We start from the raw sequence: 17,894 nt of genomic DNA, 5'->3' as shown, positions 1-17,894 counted from the left end.
TGTTAAGCAAACACAGGTTATCTCTGGTATCACAGAATCACAGAAACACGAAGGTTGGAAAAGACCTACAAGATCATCCAGTCCAACCATCCACCTATCACCAGTAGTTCTCACTAAAAGACTGCACTGGGTAAGAGACCTAAAGCAAAAAGGCTGACCAAAAAGCTCTTTGTAGGGCTTTTTTGAAGCCAGCAAAAGCACAGAAGCCGGCAGCTTCTGGTACTGCTCAGGCTTGTGTCTGCAACAACAGCAACATCAACAAAGCACAACTTTTAAAGAGGCTGGGCAAGGCTGTAGCTTTGCAGTGGTATTGATGCTGCACACGGGGAAGAGGGAAAAGTAAGGGAATGTAGAAGGGAAATGTGAAGAGGAGCTATTTTGCTTCTCCTGGGGCTGTGGTAAGAACAGGCAGTGAGAAGCCTGTTTCTCGGTCAGCCTTCTCCACTTGGCTGTACCTGATTAACAATCCAATGCTCAGGTATTAAGTTCTTTTCTGAGGCTGCTGCTGCTACTGTGCAGAAGGCCTGCACAGCCTTAACATTCCACTTTTTGTCTTCTTTGCCAGACTTTTCAGATTAAAGAGAATCTCGATTCCCATCATTGGTTGCAAATATAGAAGACAAAAAAAAGTCCTGTGTTCATTGCTCTTATTCAAGTTGAAAAGTCCTTTGAAGGAAAGTTACCTGAAGACTGGACTTGTGCAGCAGATGAGACATCTTCATTTGCTTCTACTAAAATCACATACTGAGAAACTTCCTCATAGTTCAAATTAATTGCTGTTTTCAGCTGACCACTCCTTGGATCCAATCTAAAATGACCTGAAAGTAAAAGCACGCACTTTTGTTGTTATATCACCTATAGCTCTCCTGCATCTATGGGCCCTCTGTTCTTAAAAATGTGAAATTTATCTCTACTCTGTCTGAACAGCAGAGGCACTATAGCTGAGGTCTTAAAGGACACACACCTTTAGAAACTTGTAAAGGAGCAACTAACTAATTTTGGAAAACAAAATTGCAGTCTCTTGGTGCATGTGATTTCCAAGTTCCTTATTAGCTTTTATTTATTCCTATTCTTTGTGTGCACAAATGGCGTTACCTCATGGCTGCTAAATCTGAAGGATAATTGGTAACAAAGGTGCAAGTGCAAGGAAATGATACACTGAAAGTGAGTGGCAGGGAGGGAGCTACCTGCTAATGAGGACTTCGGTTTGGTTTCCTTAGCCTGCAGTTTTTTGTATCTTAATACCACAGGGACCCATCTTTTGGTAGGTAATACACACCTTTTTAGCCAAAGGTTACCAAACTGTTAGCTTAAGAGATCTGAAAGAAGTTCAGTGCATATTTATTTATATATTAAAAGAAATGACAATTTTTTATCTCCGATCTTCATCTTTTAAATACAGAAGCATCTGCCATACAAAAGACAGTTTAGTCTGTTAACTTAGCTCTTTTAAGTCAGAAAAGAAATAGCACTCACCTTCTTCATTGCCAGATACAATTGTGTAAACAATTGATTTTCCTGAAGTTTCAGCCACAGCAAAAGTGTAAATTGAATGATCCACTCCTGTGTTTTCCACAACTGAAATGCTAGCATAAAAAATAATTAAATGATAAATTAATGTCAAACTTTCCAGCAGCAGTTGCATGGACAGGCTTTGAAACTTAAATCCTTAACAGCAGGGTCTCCATGGGTAATCCCACCTCGGGCCCTTCTGGCTGTTTGCTAGAGCTCAGTGACCTTCTGAGAGCAGCGTAAGCCCTACTTTTGTGGCCAGAAATTTGTTTACCCTTGAGTAAAGCCTAAGGAAAATGATTTTACTAGCATGCAAGAGGAAAAGGACTTTGGCTTGTATAAGCTGCATGGTAAAGAAATGAAAGATGATGCCTTGCATCATGCTCCCAGAACTACCAACATACATAGGAAGACTTCCTGGACTTTTAATCTCATTTAAAAAATAAAAAAAAAAAAAAAAAAGAAGAAGAAGGAGAAGAAGGAGAAATAAAGGCCTGTCTAGTATGTGAGAGGGAAACGCTAGGATAGTTGTCTTCAACTTTCAACTTTTTTTTACTGTGTGTTCAATTACCTGGTGAATAAGTACCAGTTATAAAACTCACCTGATTTTGTTCTCAATAAACTGAGGAACAAATGGACGGTTATCAGTCACATTAAGAGTAATCACAGCAGTACCATTTAAGGATGGAGAACCTTTGTCCTTTGCCATCACTGTTAAACGAATCTCTTCAACTCTAGACAGGTTTCCAGTTGTTATTATTTTCCCCTCACTCTCATCTTCTATCAAGAAGAATACACTGAAGTTTAGATCTGGGATAATGTAGTATTCAATAAGGCCATTTTGCCCCTGCCATGAAAGGAACACAATTTTGTCACTAATGCTTGCAGAACCATGTTATTTCAAAGCTCCTAGTCCCTTAGCACAGACTCACTGAAATCTCAATATTTCCTTGCCTAAATTGATAGAATGTCAGAGGCATTTTAACCATATAGGAACAATCCGGACTCACAGATAATTCACACTTAAGTTGTAACACAAGAGCAGCTGCAGCCGATGGACAGTCATCAGCATCACATCAATGCCTCCCCTCTATTAACTTTGATGCTTCAAGAGCTACATATAAATAAAAATGCTATATATAAATAAAGTTTTGTAATCAAAATTCATAACTTAGAACATCTAAGTTAGTTTTTAAGTAGAGGAGGATATTAATGAATGAAGATTTTTTTTCTTCTAGATTCCCCATGTGACTAGGGACAATGCACTTCAGATTCCCTGTCTGTCAAAGTGTGTTCATTTTCCTTTGGTGCCATAAAGCTTTGTTCACACTGTCAGATGTATTGAGAGCTGTATTTATATATTACTAAAAAAAAAAAAATAGTAATAATGAATTTGCAGGAGAAGAATTTCTGTATCAATACTAAAGAAAACTACATGCATTGCGAGTACATTTCAAAGGGTAGAACACACACTTAAACAAGAGATGTTACAAGGTCTTAACGTCTGTAGTCAATTCAGAAACTTGCAGTTAGTGATGTTAGGATGGGTGTTAATGGAAACACAGATCGGAAGAAAATTCAGAAGCAGTTTGCCAGCTATACAACAAAACTGTGGGAAAAGGTCTCTAAAAGAACAAAAATATTAAATTGGTAGTGAGGGGACACCCAAGAGTCCCCTAAAGGAGCAATATCAACAAGAACAATCTAAAGTCCCACAGATCCTCGTGGCACCTTTAGGAGAATTGCATCCTCCTTGCTGCTGTGCGTGTAAGTCCTATTCCTGCCTGCCTACATCCACATGAGAGCTGGACTTAATGTAGCTCTGTGCACTTTGTTTTCCTCAGTCAAACCTTAAGCTTTACTCTGTATTTCTTCCATAGCTCCCCAGAATCAGGATCAAACCATGCATCTACTGTCACTATATAAGCTGTAGAAGTACTAGAGCCAAAGACTTCATTGCTGGGCCATGCCCCAGAATTCTGAAAGGATGCAGAGCTGATCACCAGACACATCTGAAGACGAGAATTTAATTAGATCTCAGTGCAGGTTCTCAGTATGGTAACTTTCATAAGCATTTTCATTTTTTATATAAAATAATTGCAAATAGCAAAAAGGGCCTTTTGATTATTGGCAGCAAATATATCACAACTACAGATATTTTTAACCAAAGCAGTGCATGAAATATTAGGAATGTAGCTGGTATTTGTGTTCTGCTGTCACCTCTAGATGTTATGTTTGTCTTTTAAGTGACATAATTAATATTGATGTTGTCATGGTGATCTAACTGACTGATCTACCTCCTGTTACCTGGATACAATCCTGGTGGATGCAGTAGATGCAGTACTGGCAAAGTCAGTCAGTCAAACAAAATTACTTTAAACAATGGAGACAAAGAGAATGAGCTAGGGTACCACACATCAGAGGCATTTGATGAGCATACATTTACATCTTCAAGTCAGATACATGTTGTTTAGTTTTCAGAGAATCCTCCATTACAGACGTTCAGATCATTTCACACTCATTAAATTGCTTATGCTCCTGTGTACTTTTGAAAAACTAATACAACTCCACATAATAAGGGGGAAAGCTGGAGCAAATACAGCTGCAGAAATATGCCCAAAAATAGGGAGCACATTGTTGTCAGAGCAGAAGTAGCAAAATCCTAACTTCCAGTTCCCAACACTGCTAGTAAATTACGATTCTCTGTCTGCCACAGTTGATATTTCATGCCTAAAGAACAAAGAAAAATATATTTGGGCTGCAACTTAAAGCAGTGTCAAAATGAAACATGAGTAGTTACCTGATCTTTGTCAGTAGCATGCACAGTTATGACATGAGCACCTACTGGATTAATCATGTTTATAGAAGCGGAATAGGAAGTCTGAGCAAATACTGGAGCATTATCATTCACATCAACCACTAGAACAGTGACATTAGTAGTTGCCTAGAAAACAAAATAGTTCAGAGAATCTTAGAATATTTGGAATGTCTTATTTAGCAATATTTTGTTATTATTCGTTTATGTAACAAAAATTATAAATAAGATTTTAAGAATGCTGTAGTAGAACAGGTAATGTTTAATTTTGTCAGCTTGAAATCAGAGAACATAACAAGATTTTAATACAAAAGATGTAGGAATTCATACTTGCATTGGGGGTCTACTTTTAGGAAGCTTTCAGAATGAGTAAGAATAGGATATGTATAGGAGGTTCTGTGTCCTACTGTTGCAGCTGATAATGGAAATACAGATTCTGTAGTTCTGTTGATTGTGTAATAACTTTTCAAATAAGAGAAAGAGAGCAGAATTGGAACAATCTACTGAAAATTGCTTTTCCTGCCGTGAAAAATTAACACAGTACTTGTAGTTCTAACTGAAAGCAACAAGCACGAATTCCTCTTCCCAGCACAGGTTACTCAGCAAACAATTTAGGTCAAATTCTAGCCTGCATGATTATAAATTATTTCAATGAATTATGGTAGACAGTGTTCTTCAGAATGAATATCGGTGGCAAAAATCTGACCCTAAACACAACTAGGTGACTGCAATATTTTGCATAATAAATGTCTCTGATAAGTGTTCCTCCCACTATTTCAAATCCACTCTGACTGGAAGTGTCACAGTTTGTTACAGCAATACACTTTTACCTGATAGAAAGGGGCAGATTTATTGTTCACTGCATTCACTGTAAGGGTATACTTATTCACATTTTCATAGTCTGGAGAGTTCTTTATCTTAATGTTCCCAAGTATTGCATCTATTTCAAATATTTCTCCTCCATCACCTGAGACAATCAAAGCAGTATTATTAATGAATACATCTTAGAAATGTAGCATTTAAAATGGTAGTTAATTATACATTTATTTGTGTCTTGAGCTCATGAAAACCATTCTGTAGATGATGTACAAGAAAAACATAAAGGATTGACTGGAATTTGAAATGTGAGCCACCAGAATGGGCTAATGAGTTCTGCAGATACATCCATCTCAATCATAAAGTAATAGTTTTTGAGGCATGCAAATGATGATGGGCAGCACAGTGGAGTAATGGAGTACTTCTCTAGAAAGACACTCCTCCAAGCCTGCACATCCCTTTGAGACTAGTGGAGGTCAGAGGTGTTCCCAGACTCTTTTGCAGTCCTCTGACCTGTGTGTTCAGTCTCATTTGCCTGTTGCAGCAGCCATCAATACTGTAACAAGACAGTGCACCTACCTGCTAAGTTCTGTAAGAAGAGATGTCACTGAATTTATTCAGGCTCTAAGGAAGGCAGAGTAAGTAGCACATAGATGTAAAGAGAAATCAAACTGTCACTGCCAAAAGATGTGGAGTGGTTTTTACTGGCTGCTCTTGTCCAAAACTACCTCAGAGTTTGTATGCATACTGGAAATAAAAGATCCTAAAAACTATATCCACATTGCTCTTGATGGTACAAACAACAACAGAAACTTATATGTGCCCGCAGGCACTACGTCACCGCTTTGCCACGTTAAATGTAGTGGCAAAAGAGGTGCTCTTCTCAGCCTTGATCCCAGCAGCTACCACAGTTAAAAATGCGATAGCACAAACCAGAGCTCTCTGCTGCTGCAGTTCACAATCTGGCACACTAATTTAAAATGAAATTAAAGGCAGTATATGTTAACAGCTTGTGCAGAAATCTGATATATCAGAGGAGATGCTGCCTGTTGTGCTACTTCTACTGCAGAGGTAAAGGAGTCCAGCACAAGGGTGAAGAGGACAGCTCTCCATCAGTCCATGGTAGTGTATCCATTCCCGACGCACTTGTGATACTTCTAGTGGCTGCAAAATGACCACAGTCAACAAGCTAAAGAGAGGCTTAATTTAATAGCAGTTAGAACAATTGTAGTTTCTGCAATGAAAGCTGCTATTCAATAATCTTGAAAGCTAGGGCATAAATTATTAAAATAGTGAAAGCGACCCTTCTTGGCTTATGTGGAGAAGAGTTAGGGGCTAACACATGTAAGGCTATTTACACTTTTAGCAATGTACACAACAACGTGACAGTTATTCCAGTGCAGCAAGAGAACCCCTAGTTACCTGTAAGGCTGTAAAGCACAAAAGCATTGTCTCCTGTGTCTCTGTCTGTTGCTGTGACTTTTCCAACTACAAATTCCACATCCACATTTTCGTTTACACTGAATGGAGTCACTGGATTAAACACAGGTGGCCAATCGTTAACATCAGTGATCTTTACGACAACTGTGCAGTAACCCCTTTTCTTCTCAGGGATTCCATCATCTTCAGCATATATTACAACCTATAAGTAACATGATTATTGGAAATGAAACCATATAAATGGATACTTGTATTACAATTAAAAAGTCCAGATGAGTTTTAAACCTCAGAGTATTCTTAGAAATGTAAACTTGAATTCTGAAATCACTTCAGAATGGTTACCGAAAACTTCAGGAATAGCTGATTGACATAAGAACAACCAAAAAATTCACCAGTTTTTTTGCTTAAAACAAAATAAAATGATAAAAATTATCTAGCAGTAGCAGCAACAGTAGGGAAGAAGATTAACCATCGCCTTGTCTCCAGCACCTTTTCAGTATCAAATAAAAAAAAAAGTCATCAAATATCCAGGGAAAAAATAAAAATGTTCTGAATCAAGCTTTAAGAAAACAAAAGCAAACCTGGTACTCTGTAGGTTCCTCTTCATAATCAAAGGAGACAGTGGAATAAAGAATTCCAGTTGCTTCATCTATCCGGAATTTTGTTCCATCTCCACTGAGAATGCCATATGTTAGGACACCATTTCTTCCTGTATCGTTATCCCGAGCTATCAGGTGGACGATCTGGGTAGCAGGCAAATTCTGTCAATGGAAAACAAATTGAGGCTCTCATAGAATTTGGTTAGCTGCAATTTCTTGAAATATGTGAAAGGGGGAAACAGACACTGCATATATTGAAGAATAGAACAATTTCATCGGCCCATGTCTTTTTTTCAGAAAAAAAATAACCTTCTTTTAAACCCATCAGATGTTGATCTCAAGCTTCTGACTTGCTGTTAAGGAATTATTAATAATTAATAATTTCTACTCCTTTGAAACTACAGAGATGTTCTGAACTTTGAAGTCATTTTTCTGCTTGAACATTAATTGAATAATAATTTTATTTTTTTTAATAAATGATCTAATTCATCCCTTTAAAAAATGCTATTTGCATTAAGATTGGCACTAAATATCAGCATTTTAGTTTTAGGGCCATTTGAAACCTGATCTAAAGTAATTTGATCCAATTCTGCACCCAACCATTTTTCTCTGTAAATGTTTCATATGGAAATCCATTTTTAAGGTTTGGCAATTTGATTCCAACTCTTCTACATTGAAGTAACTGAGAATATTAAAAGTAGGCATAATTATTAAATGTAGATTTAGTTAAACGTCAGAAATTGACTAGATTTCAAATGATTTGTGGTTGTTAAAGACAACATTCTGAATCTGCTGGTAATCTCAAAGGCAATGTATGTGCTACCTGAAACATAAAACTCATCAGTGCGCTGGATTTTTTGTTTATTTGTTGTTGCTGTTTTAAGTCAGAAGCAGATTAAGGTGCAGAAAGTGTTGAAGAGTGAGATGTAACTTAGATCCTTATGCATAGCTAAATGCTGTGACTTCCATTGCAGACCACTGCAACATAACAGACTGACTTGCTTTCTACCACCACTTAGTGGTGGGTCATAGCAGATCTGCTTCCATGAGAGATGTGTGCAAACATAGAGAAGACTTGTTTCTGTCAGTTCCATGCAAGAAGCTCCACAGAATCACACAAAATCACAGCATTGTAGGGATTGGAAGGGACCTCCAGAGATCATCAAGTCCAAACCCCTACAAAGTAGCTCCCTAAAGCAGGGTTCACAGGTAAGCCACCAGATAGGTCTTGAATCTCTCCAAAGAAGACAACTCCACAACCTCCCCGGGCAGCCTGCTGCAGTGCTCCATCACCCTCACCAGGAAGAGGTTCTTTTGCATATTGATGCAGAACTTCCTATGCTGCAGTTTACAGCCATTTCCCCCTGTCCTCACAGACCACTGAAAAGAGGTTGGACATACCCCCTTGTCTCTCACACTTAAGATACTTATTAACATTAGTAAGACCCCCACTCAGTCTACTTTTCTCAAGGCTCCCTAACAAAAAGCTAAGTGAGAATCAAATTGTAAATGCACATGAATGGAAATGCAAGATAGGAATGGCTGGCATTTTTTTTTCTGCCATGGAGTCCTTTATTAGTAAAACATTCACTTTTTCTTCAGTTTGTCCTCACTTCTAGATCATTCTCTATGTATTAGGACTTTCAGGTTGAAATAAACCTGAAAACATTGTATAGTAGAACACAAAGCCTGTTCAGTTCCATGATATTTATTAATATAGTCAACATAAGAGTTTATTATTTGTTTTCACTACTACTTTGAGGATTCATTTTTATGATTCAGTCTGGATAATGTTTTCTTACCTCTTCCAGCTGTTGTTCCAGTAGAGAGGATGTGAAAACTGGAGGGAAATCATTTTCATCAATGACTTCCACATACACAGAAACTTCATTATATATGCTAGCAGTAGATGAATCTGTTGCTCTCACATTGAAAAAGAATGGAAAATCTTCCACTGTCAATTCCTTTCCTGTTCTTATGATACCAGTGGATGGGTTGATAATGAAATACCCTATTAAAAACAAGCAAACAAAAAGAAGTTGTTCAGATTTTTTTAGTTAAAACTGAAGATAGAAAGCCTTCAATGTAAGCTATATGTAATTCATATATCTTATCATAGGCTACGATATTCTTCCAAGAAAAACAACAACAACAAAAAAATTAAGCATGGATTTATAAGAATATCAGCTAAATCCAGGCCTACAGTTAACAAAAACTACTAACAAAGTAAGTCAGTATGCAAACCAATGGGGAGAAGTTCACTGCACCACTTTCTGTTCAGGTGATCTTCACCTTTCTCTGAAAGAGTCAGAGATTTTTTGTTCTTGCTTCAGCAAGCAGTTATTTTATTCACTATGAATTCTGTTGTGAGTGAAGATGAGGGATTCTGCATTTATTAGAGTACCTTGACAGCTTCAAGGGAACGACAGCCTCAAAAACTTTACAGTAAGATAAATGCAAAGTGGCTACATTTGATTTAGCAAAATTAGCTCTGTAAGTTTAAGATTAGTTAAAAAGCAAAACAAAACATAACACTAAGTACCAATCCACTTTATGACATGGAAGCCTGTTTTACACATTCATGCTTAAGAAATGCTGCTGTGAGGTTTTTTGGTTGGTTACTTGGTTGGTAGGTTTGTGCTCCAGCCAGAAGGCTTTATGCTGATTTAAGTATTCTCTCTCCAGTCACTGTACCTGTATGCCTGATCAGGTGCCATCTGATCCTCACGTAGCAGAAAAAAAAAGCCCCATATGGTCAGTTCAGTACCATGTGACTGTAACTAATCTGGCAAAAATTCACTTGCCATACTGGACACTTGATCCATACTGAATTTATAGATCTGGTTCATATACACTAAATGTTCATGGCTGTAGAACTGAGATAAAAGCAAAAAAACAACCACTACAAAAAAAATCTAAAATGTGAAGTTTTTTGCAACAGTATTTCTGTTTAAGGCAGAATCATAGAATAGGTTGGGTTGGAAGGGACCTCAAGGGTCACCAAGCTCCAACCTCCCCACCACAGGCAGGGCCATCGACCTCCACATTTGCCCAGAGCCTCATCCAATCTGGCCTTGAACACCTCCAGGATGGGGCATCTATAGCCTCCCTTGGCAAGTCTGTTCCAGAACCTCACCACTCTCATAGTAAAGAACTTCCCCCCAGTAGCCAACCTCAGTCTTCCCTCCTTCAACTTAAAACCATTTCCCCTTGTCCTGCTGTTATCTACCCTTTCAAAGAGTTGATTCCCCTCCTGATTATAGGCTCCCTTTAGGTACTGAAAGGCTGCAATGAGGCAGCCTTCTTTTCTCAAGGCTGAACAAGCCCAGCTCCCTCAGCCTGTCTTTGCAGGGGAGGTGCTCCAGCACTCTAAACACTTTGTGGTCCTCCTCTGGACCCTCTCCAACAGCTCCCTGTCTTTCTTGTATTGGGAGCCCCAGACCTGGACACAGTGCTGCAGATGGGGCCTCATGAGGGCAGAGTAGAGAGTGACAATTGCCTCCCTGTCCCTGTTGGCCACCCCTCTTCTGATGGAGCCCAGGATACCATTTGCTTTCTGAGCTGCAAGAGCACACTGCTGGTTCATGTTCAGTTTTTCATTCACTAGGACCCCCAGGTCCTTCTTCTGCAGGGCTGCTCTCAAGGATTTCTCCTTCTGGTCTGTATGTATACTTGGACTCCTCCAGCCCGAGTGAACCTCATCAGGTTCACCCAGCTCCACCTTTCAAGCCTGTCAAGGTCCCTCTGAATGGCTTCCCTTCCTTCTACCATGTCAATTGCACCACTCAGCTTGGTGTCATCAGCAAACTTGCTGAGGATGCGTTCAATTCCATCATCAGTGTCATTGATAAAGATTTTAAAGACCACCAGTCCCAAGACAGAGCCCTGGGGGACACTGTTCATTACCACCTGGACATAGAACTATTAATTACCACCCTCTGTCTGCAGCCTTTCAACCAGTTTCTTATCCATCAGTTGGTCCACCCATCAAATCCACATCCCTCCAATTTGGAGATAAGGTTGTTGTAGGGGACCGCATCAAAAGCCTTGCTCAAGTCCAGGTAAATGACATCAGCCACCTTTCCCTTGTCCACCGATGCCATCACTCCATCACAGAAGGCCACCAGACTGGTTAGGCATGACCTTCCCCTGGTGAGGCCGTGCTGGCTGTCACGGATCACACGCCCATTCCTCATGTGATCAAGCATGTCATCCAGGAGGATCTGTTCCATGATCTTCCCAGGCACAGAAGTGAGACTCACTGGCCTGTAGTTACCTCAGTCCTCCTAGCTCCCTTTCTTATAAATGGGAGTGCGTGACCCTTCCTCCAGTCATCCAGGACCTCACCTGACAGCCACGACGTTTCAGATATGATGGAGAGCGGCTCAGCAACCACCTCAGCCAGCTCCTTCAGAACCCTGGGATGCACGCCATCCAGCCCCATAGACTTGTACACTTTCAGTCTCATGAGGCAGTCTTGGACTTGCTCTGCCCTTACAGTGGGGGGGAGGGTGGGATTTTACTGCCCTGATCCCCACCTAGAGGTTTAGGGATGCAGGGTTCAGGAACACATCTTTTTCCTTGTTATTTCCTGTGAAAAGCTTACCCTTTTCATCTCCAGCCACGATGCTGTATATCACAGGGACCTTATACAACGCAGTGATCTGTACAACAAATGTATCTGGCAGTGTTTTCTCACTCAGAGGTGCAGGCTGATAGACTGCTTCAGAGAACACTGGGAATGAAATGTTGGTGGGAGCTATAATTACTGACACCTGCAGGGAAGATGACATGAGCACAGACATTACACAACAGAAGTCTGGAACTTTTTCAGTAAGAAAAATCCTAGGATTTCTGCATGCTGAGTTTGACACATTAGTACCCGTACATTAGTGAAAATTGTTAAAAAAAAGAATAGCCAGTGATCTCACCAGTTTAGTTTCAGCTGATTTTTTTCCTAAATACAGAGTGGGATAGTTGCTCACAATTTCAAGTGACTTTTTTTGGCTTAACAGCTTTCAGAAAGAGAATTTGTAACAAATTATTCCACTGTAATATGCACAATCAGAACAGGAATGGTTATAATTGGTTTTATGAAAAATTGTGCAAGGCTGTAAATAATGCCTCTAGTTCACAAAAATATGGACAGTTTAATTCTAAATGCCAGTGCTGTACAGTGCTCTGAACAACACTGACTTCTAACTGTTTTAGGTTCTGTTGAATATCATTTTCCATCTTTATCCTCATACATTTCTACTTTTTCTTGAATTTTGCTGATCTGGGATATGTAGTTGCAAAAGCAGAAAAAGTAAAATAAAAAAAAAATCACTGTGTAAAAAAAATATTTCCTTTGTCATATTTCATTTTCTCACCCTTCATTTTAAAATGCACTTATTTCTCATACCATGAGAAAATAGACAGGGACGCCTTATTTGCTGTCTCCTGTTTATTATATCACGCACTTCCACTGTGTACCTTCTAACTGTCTCACTCTTGACCTTGCACAGAGGTTTCCATTCCTCTAAACTTCTTTCCCCACCGTCCAAAGCCTCTGTCATTTTTGCATCTTTTCTGAAGTGGAATGATCAAAACAATAGAAAACAGATAATGTACCAAGCAACCGCTATAGCAGCATAACTTTTTAAAAGCTATCACAGCATATCCTGTTCCCAAAGCAGACATGCAGTGATGACATTCCAACTCCTCCTTGCACACTTTTGTCTCACTAATTCCTGTTACCTGTAGTTAAACTCAGTTTGGAAAAAAGCAGTTTGGTGAATAAACTTTGTAAGTAGACACTAAAGTAAGAATTTTAGTACCTTTACAGAAGTTGAAAGTGGTGGCAGACCTGAATCCGTACCGGTGACTGCCAAGGAGTAATACAGGGGGAGAGCCTGTTTGTTTAAGTCTCTTGTTAATGTGAGTACTCCTGAGGTACTGGAAAGATTAAAGAGGTGTTCTGAGTTTCCATCTGAAGAGGGAAAAACAAATGTTGGAAATGTTCAACAGAACCAGCAGAGGCCAGTGACTGAACTATATTCCCAAGATTAGGAAGACTTGAGTTGGAAACTCCTCTGTATGTTATGTGAAACACATACAGATGCAGTATGAACTCTTCCCTGAGGCTGCATTTGTGTCGCAGAGTCCTTTCAGTTGGAAGGGCCCTTGTGAAGCCTCTAGTCCAATCTCTCACTCAAAGCAAGATCTTGGATGAAATCATAGCATACTGCATAGGACTTTGACCAGCCTAGTGATGGAAACCTCCAAGGGTGGCTTCTCGGGACAGTTTGTTCCAGTGCTCAGTTATATTCATAGAGAACTTTTTTCTCTCTTACATTCACAGACAAGTTTTTTTCCCTTATGTTACGATGGCAGTCAGAAACTTTTGCTTCAACTTGTGGCAATGATATCCAATTCTTCTGTCGTGAACTCTTCACCTCAGTGAGGAGTTCAGCTCCATTTTCTCAGTAATCTCTTCTCAGGTATAGGAAGAGAGATAGAACCTTGTCTCCAGTCACAAAGGCCTGGAATACCTTGTCAGTGTCATGGTGCTGTGAGCTGAGCATGTTAGGCATTGAGTCTTCCAGGTTAAAGATTACAATGCATACTTGTTGCATGACAACTATAGACACCATATAGGTATGGTATCTGCTGGAGCTCAGATATACTACCACGTGTCAATACCACACAGATGTGCCTGCTGTATCCAGCTTTTCATTAGGATTTGTATTCAAGGCAGTGTTGTAAGCAAAGCCTAAAATTCCCAATTACCTCTCCAGGACAAGAATATCCTTCTTTGTTTCTGTAGTAAACACTCACTAGAAGCCATTATTTTGATCAGTTTTTAGATAATACAACAACATAATCTCTCCAAAAAAAGTCAGCTTTATCCATAAATAGTTTAAAACATTTGTCTCTCACATACATTTCTATCAATTTTGAATGTAATTGTTCAAGATGCAGTTTTTTGTACTTTTCAGGGTCTAAATTTCACAAAAACATTAATAGTTTGGTAGTACACATTAGAATACACAGTATTCTAGTAATAAACACCCACGAGGCTTTTCCTAACATACCTGTAATATTGTAGAAAATTCCTTCATCATAACCTTTACTTTCATCTCTTGCATCAATATCTACCACCAATGTGCCAGCTGTAGAATTGTCTGGAAGGATCTGGAAATATGAGGGCTTATCAAACATGGGTCCTTCTTCATTAACATCTTCCACGATAACTAAGAAAAGAAGGTCCACATCTGAGTGTTTGAATTTCACTTAAGAAGTTACAGGCTATTGCTTCAGCTCATGGACGTCTCCACAGTTCCTTTGTACTGAGTTTAAATTCTTTCAATATAAAGAAAACAGCAACTTTGTTTTCTGAACTTCAAAACAGCTGCCCTTTGTGGATTAAATTCTTTACTGTTTAGAAAATATTTTCCTCAAAATGACTTCACTTTTGGCTCACACGTTATCACTACTATCTTTCATGAATAATACCACCTCGTTGTTTCCTTGTGCTCCATCCTGTGTCTCTCTCATCTTAAACTGAAATAAGGAATGTCAGTGTGTAAAAAAAAAACCTTCCTATCTGACAAAGCAGTTAAACATTTTTTGAGAAAAATTTCATCTGGCCATAATTAAAAGATCACAATTATTTCTAATAATTTACTTTAGCTGAATGTGTTTGAGGACTACCTTTGTGCATTATAATTACACGTGCTGAAAGAGAAATGAAGGAAAAATTTTTGTAATAAATTAGAGCTACCTGTAATGTTTGCCATGTCTTGGAGATGGGGCTCGCCAGGATTGAAAGCTTTTAGTGTAAATGTATAATAGGCACAACTTTCATAGTCCAGAGGTTGCACTGTTGAAATAGTTCCAGAAAATTCTCCAACATGAAATGAAGTCTCTTCAATAATAGTGTAATGAATAATGGCATTGTACCCCGTGTCTTCGTCTGTGGCTGTTACGCTTAAAATCTAAATTAAAAAAAAAAAACAAAGCAAACATTTATGTCATTTACATCGAAATGAGGAGAATGGCAAAGCATATGCACAAGTATTAAACTGTATCGTGTTCACTGTCTGATTTACTCAAAACCATTAACTGCATTGCTAGAATACTGACACGGCATATAGCAGGACAAGTAACAGATGTCATAATCTAGGGTGTTACCCCTTTCTTTGATTCCAGCCAATCATTACTTCACATCCACAAGGCAGATGTGGAGCCAGAAATCAATATATTAAGGGAAGACAGAACACCTTAAGAACAAGGGGATACTAAGTACATGACCTAGCAGGCTTACAACAGGATGTCTGTAGGCCCTTTGAAAACCAGACCTATACAGTGCAGAACCACTGCTGGGGCAGAAGGGGTGGGGAGAGGGGCACAAAGAGAACTTGAGGGAGATCAAGTGGAATAGGCAGTCCACTGTCATATAAAATGAATGCACACTGATTTTACAGACTCCATAGGCATTCACCAATGCACAATCATCATCGCACCAATTCCAAGTTTACATAAAGAACACCACTGCAGCAGAACACTCCTAATGCCACGCACCACGTGTGGAGGATCATTCTCCTTTACAGTCACGGAGTACGACTTCTGGGAGAACACAGGTGGGTTGTCGTTTACATCTTCTACAGCAATGCTTAGAGCTAAGCTTGTTGATAGTGGTGGTTTGCCAGAGTCAGTGGCCTGTGAAGAAACAAGTCATTAAATACAGCACTACATAGATATAAACTTATTTCAAAATAAAAATTCAGAAAGGAATCTTTGTCTCTGAAGACTTCCTGCTGGGTCAGTAATCACTCAATTATATTGGTCTAACTCTGTGCTTGCTGATCTGAATACCTTCTAAGAGCTTCTCACTTTGCTCAGTACTTTAACCAGCTGTAAAGGATTCTTTAAAACACACTCTGACACAATGGCAGGTGCTGGAAAAACTACTTGTATGTGCAAACCTTAATTTGATTAATAGCAGAGATGTTTACAAAGTAAGTGTAAAAATGTAAAATTTAGCCCAAGTGCATTTTTTAATATAAATCTCAGATATTGCATGCCTAAATACATACATTTTGAGGAGTGGAAAAAATTGAGAGGAACGGACAAAACTGGACTGGCAAAACAGTACAAGAAATACAGTTGTGGCAGCTGTCCAGTCTAAAACAAGCTCAGGAATGCCTTACAGATTTGACAGTAAGCTACTATGCATCTAATGTAATCTTTAGGATCTGAAGTTCATGGGCCATTTATTCAATAATAAAAATTTAACAGCAGGAAGCAAAGTTCTCAGTGAAAAATATAACAACCAAAAAACGATGAATGAATTCTAATGGAATTCATGAATACTAAGGGTTTTTTTGTTTGTTTTTTTTTTTTCGTATTTATTTATTCAGTATTTTTCAGTTTTATCTTGAGAATTTTGCAAACTTGCAACAAATTTTTCAACTTACTATTATTATCAGCTCATAATTGTCCATTGTTTCTCTGTCTAAGGATGTTCCTGTTGTTAACTCGCCTGTGGAAGTGTTAATATGGAACGTTCCAGCAAAATCATCTTGCAAATAATAGCTTATAAATGCATTATCTCCTATATCCAGATCAGTAGCAGAGAATGTTCCCAAATCTAGAGGAGCCGCATTCTCAGGAAGAGACAGTTTTGTTTGAATCGATTTTGAGAAAACTGGAGGATTGTCGTTGATGTCATTTACTCTCACGGTTACCTGCATTTAAAAACAAACTTGATTGTAGAAACAGTATCCAAAGGAGAACATTTTCATTTCAGTCTACAAAAGTTTACAGAAAAAAATAAACAAAACAAAACAAAAAAAAAAACAATACCATAGAGGGTTCCTAACTTCAGCATTTGGACATTTCCACAACCTCAGCATCTCAGCAATTCTATTTTTTTAATCCTCAATTGTTACAAGATAAACTACTTTAACCAGAAGAGATGATAAGAATTAATAATCTGGGGCTTTTTAGCAAAACTATGCACAGAATCAGTTTCAGTGTTCATCAGTTTCTTCGGTTATGAGCTCTTCATAGAGGAGCACTCTGGAAGTGATGCGGTTTGAGAAGCTGTCAAGATTGTAGTACTTCCTCAGGAGAAACGTAAATTAAATTCAACAAGTCTCTTGAAATACTCATTCTTACATAATCAGTGACACTTATCTAGACTTTTTTTTTCATTTAATGTTCTAGTGGTTTTAAAAACTGATGATTAAAAATGCAACACACTGTACCAAAGCAATAGCTGTATTGGGTGGCACCACAGAATCAACAGCTTCTACCACAATGCTGTATAGGTCATCATCTTCTCGATCTAGCGTGGCAAGAGTCACAATGTCTCCTTGGTCACTAATAGCGAACTTGTCAGCATGCAATCTCAGAAAGTATGCTACTTGTATGGCTATGCTTCCAGTCAGCGCCTTCACAGAGCCAACAACAGTCCAAACAGGTTCCTCTTCTGGAATGCTGAACTCATAGCTGGAGCTTTCAAAAGCCAGTCCGAAGCCAGTGTCATTTACCAGCAGGTAGACAGTAACAGAGACTAATGAGGGAAAATTATTCAAGTGTTAGAAGCACTAAAATAACAAAGCTGCTGGTGAAATAATCACGTCCTGAGCCCTATTTCCCTAATTTTTTGGGGTAGTTATAGAAAGAGACAGAAACTGGCATGTAGGAAACGGTAGCAAAAAGAA

At 38.8% G+C, this 17,894-nt stretch overlaps 1 protein-coding gene across 1 annotated transcript in view; it reads right to left on the bottom strand.

Moving 5' to 3' along the window:
* LOC122182234 (protocadherin Fat 4-like) overlaps positions 1-17,894 on the bottom strand; it is a 32,157-nt gene that overhangs the window by 6,225 nt on the left and 8,038 nt on the right. The window contains exons 10-24 of the mRNA XM_042875347.1: positions 17,436-17,743; positions 16,644-16,913; positions 15,748-15,885; positions 14,948-15,161; positions 14,259-14,417; positions 13,002-13,153; positions 11,789-11,957; positions 8,985-9,193; positions 7,165-7,344; positions 6,566-6,785; positions 5,158-5,294; positions 4,313-4,456; positions 2,115-2,359; positions 1,477-1,586; positions 684-818 (exon numbers count right to left, since the gene is read on the bottom strand). Of these exons, the coding sequence (XP_042731281.1) occupies positions 684-818; positions 1,477-1,586; positions 2,115-2,359; positions 4,313-4,456; positions 5,158-5,294; positions 6,566-6,785; positions 7,165-7,344; positions 8,985-9,193; positions 11,789-11,957; positions 13,002-13,153; positions 14,259-14,417; positions 14,948-15,161; positions 15,748-15,885; positions 16,644-16,913; positions 17,436-17,743 (2,790 nt within the window). The remainder of the gene's footprint in view (positions 1-683; positions 819-1,476; positions 1,587-2,114; positions 2,360-4,312; positions 4,457-5,157; positions 5,295-6,565; positions 6,786-7,164; positions 7,345-8,984; positions 9,194-11,788; positions 11,958-13,001; positions 13,154-14,258; positions 14,418-14,947; positions 15,162-15,747; positions 15,886-16,643; positions 16,914-17,435; positions 17,744-17,894) is intronic.

The sequence above is a fragment of the Lagopus leucura genome, unplaced genomic scaffold, assembly GCF_019238085.1.
Source record: "Lagopus leucura isolate 7727_CA_CO unplaced genomic scaffold, USGS_WTPT01 Super-Scaffold_73, whole genome shotgun sequence".
Taxonomy (NCBI): Eukaryota; Metazoa; Chordata; class Aves; order Galliformes; family Phasianidae; genus Lagopus; species Lagopus leucura.
The sequence above is the reverse complement of the archived record's forward strand: the minus strand, read 5'-3'. Positions and strand labels throughout refer to the sequence as shown.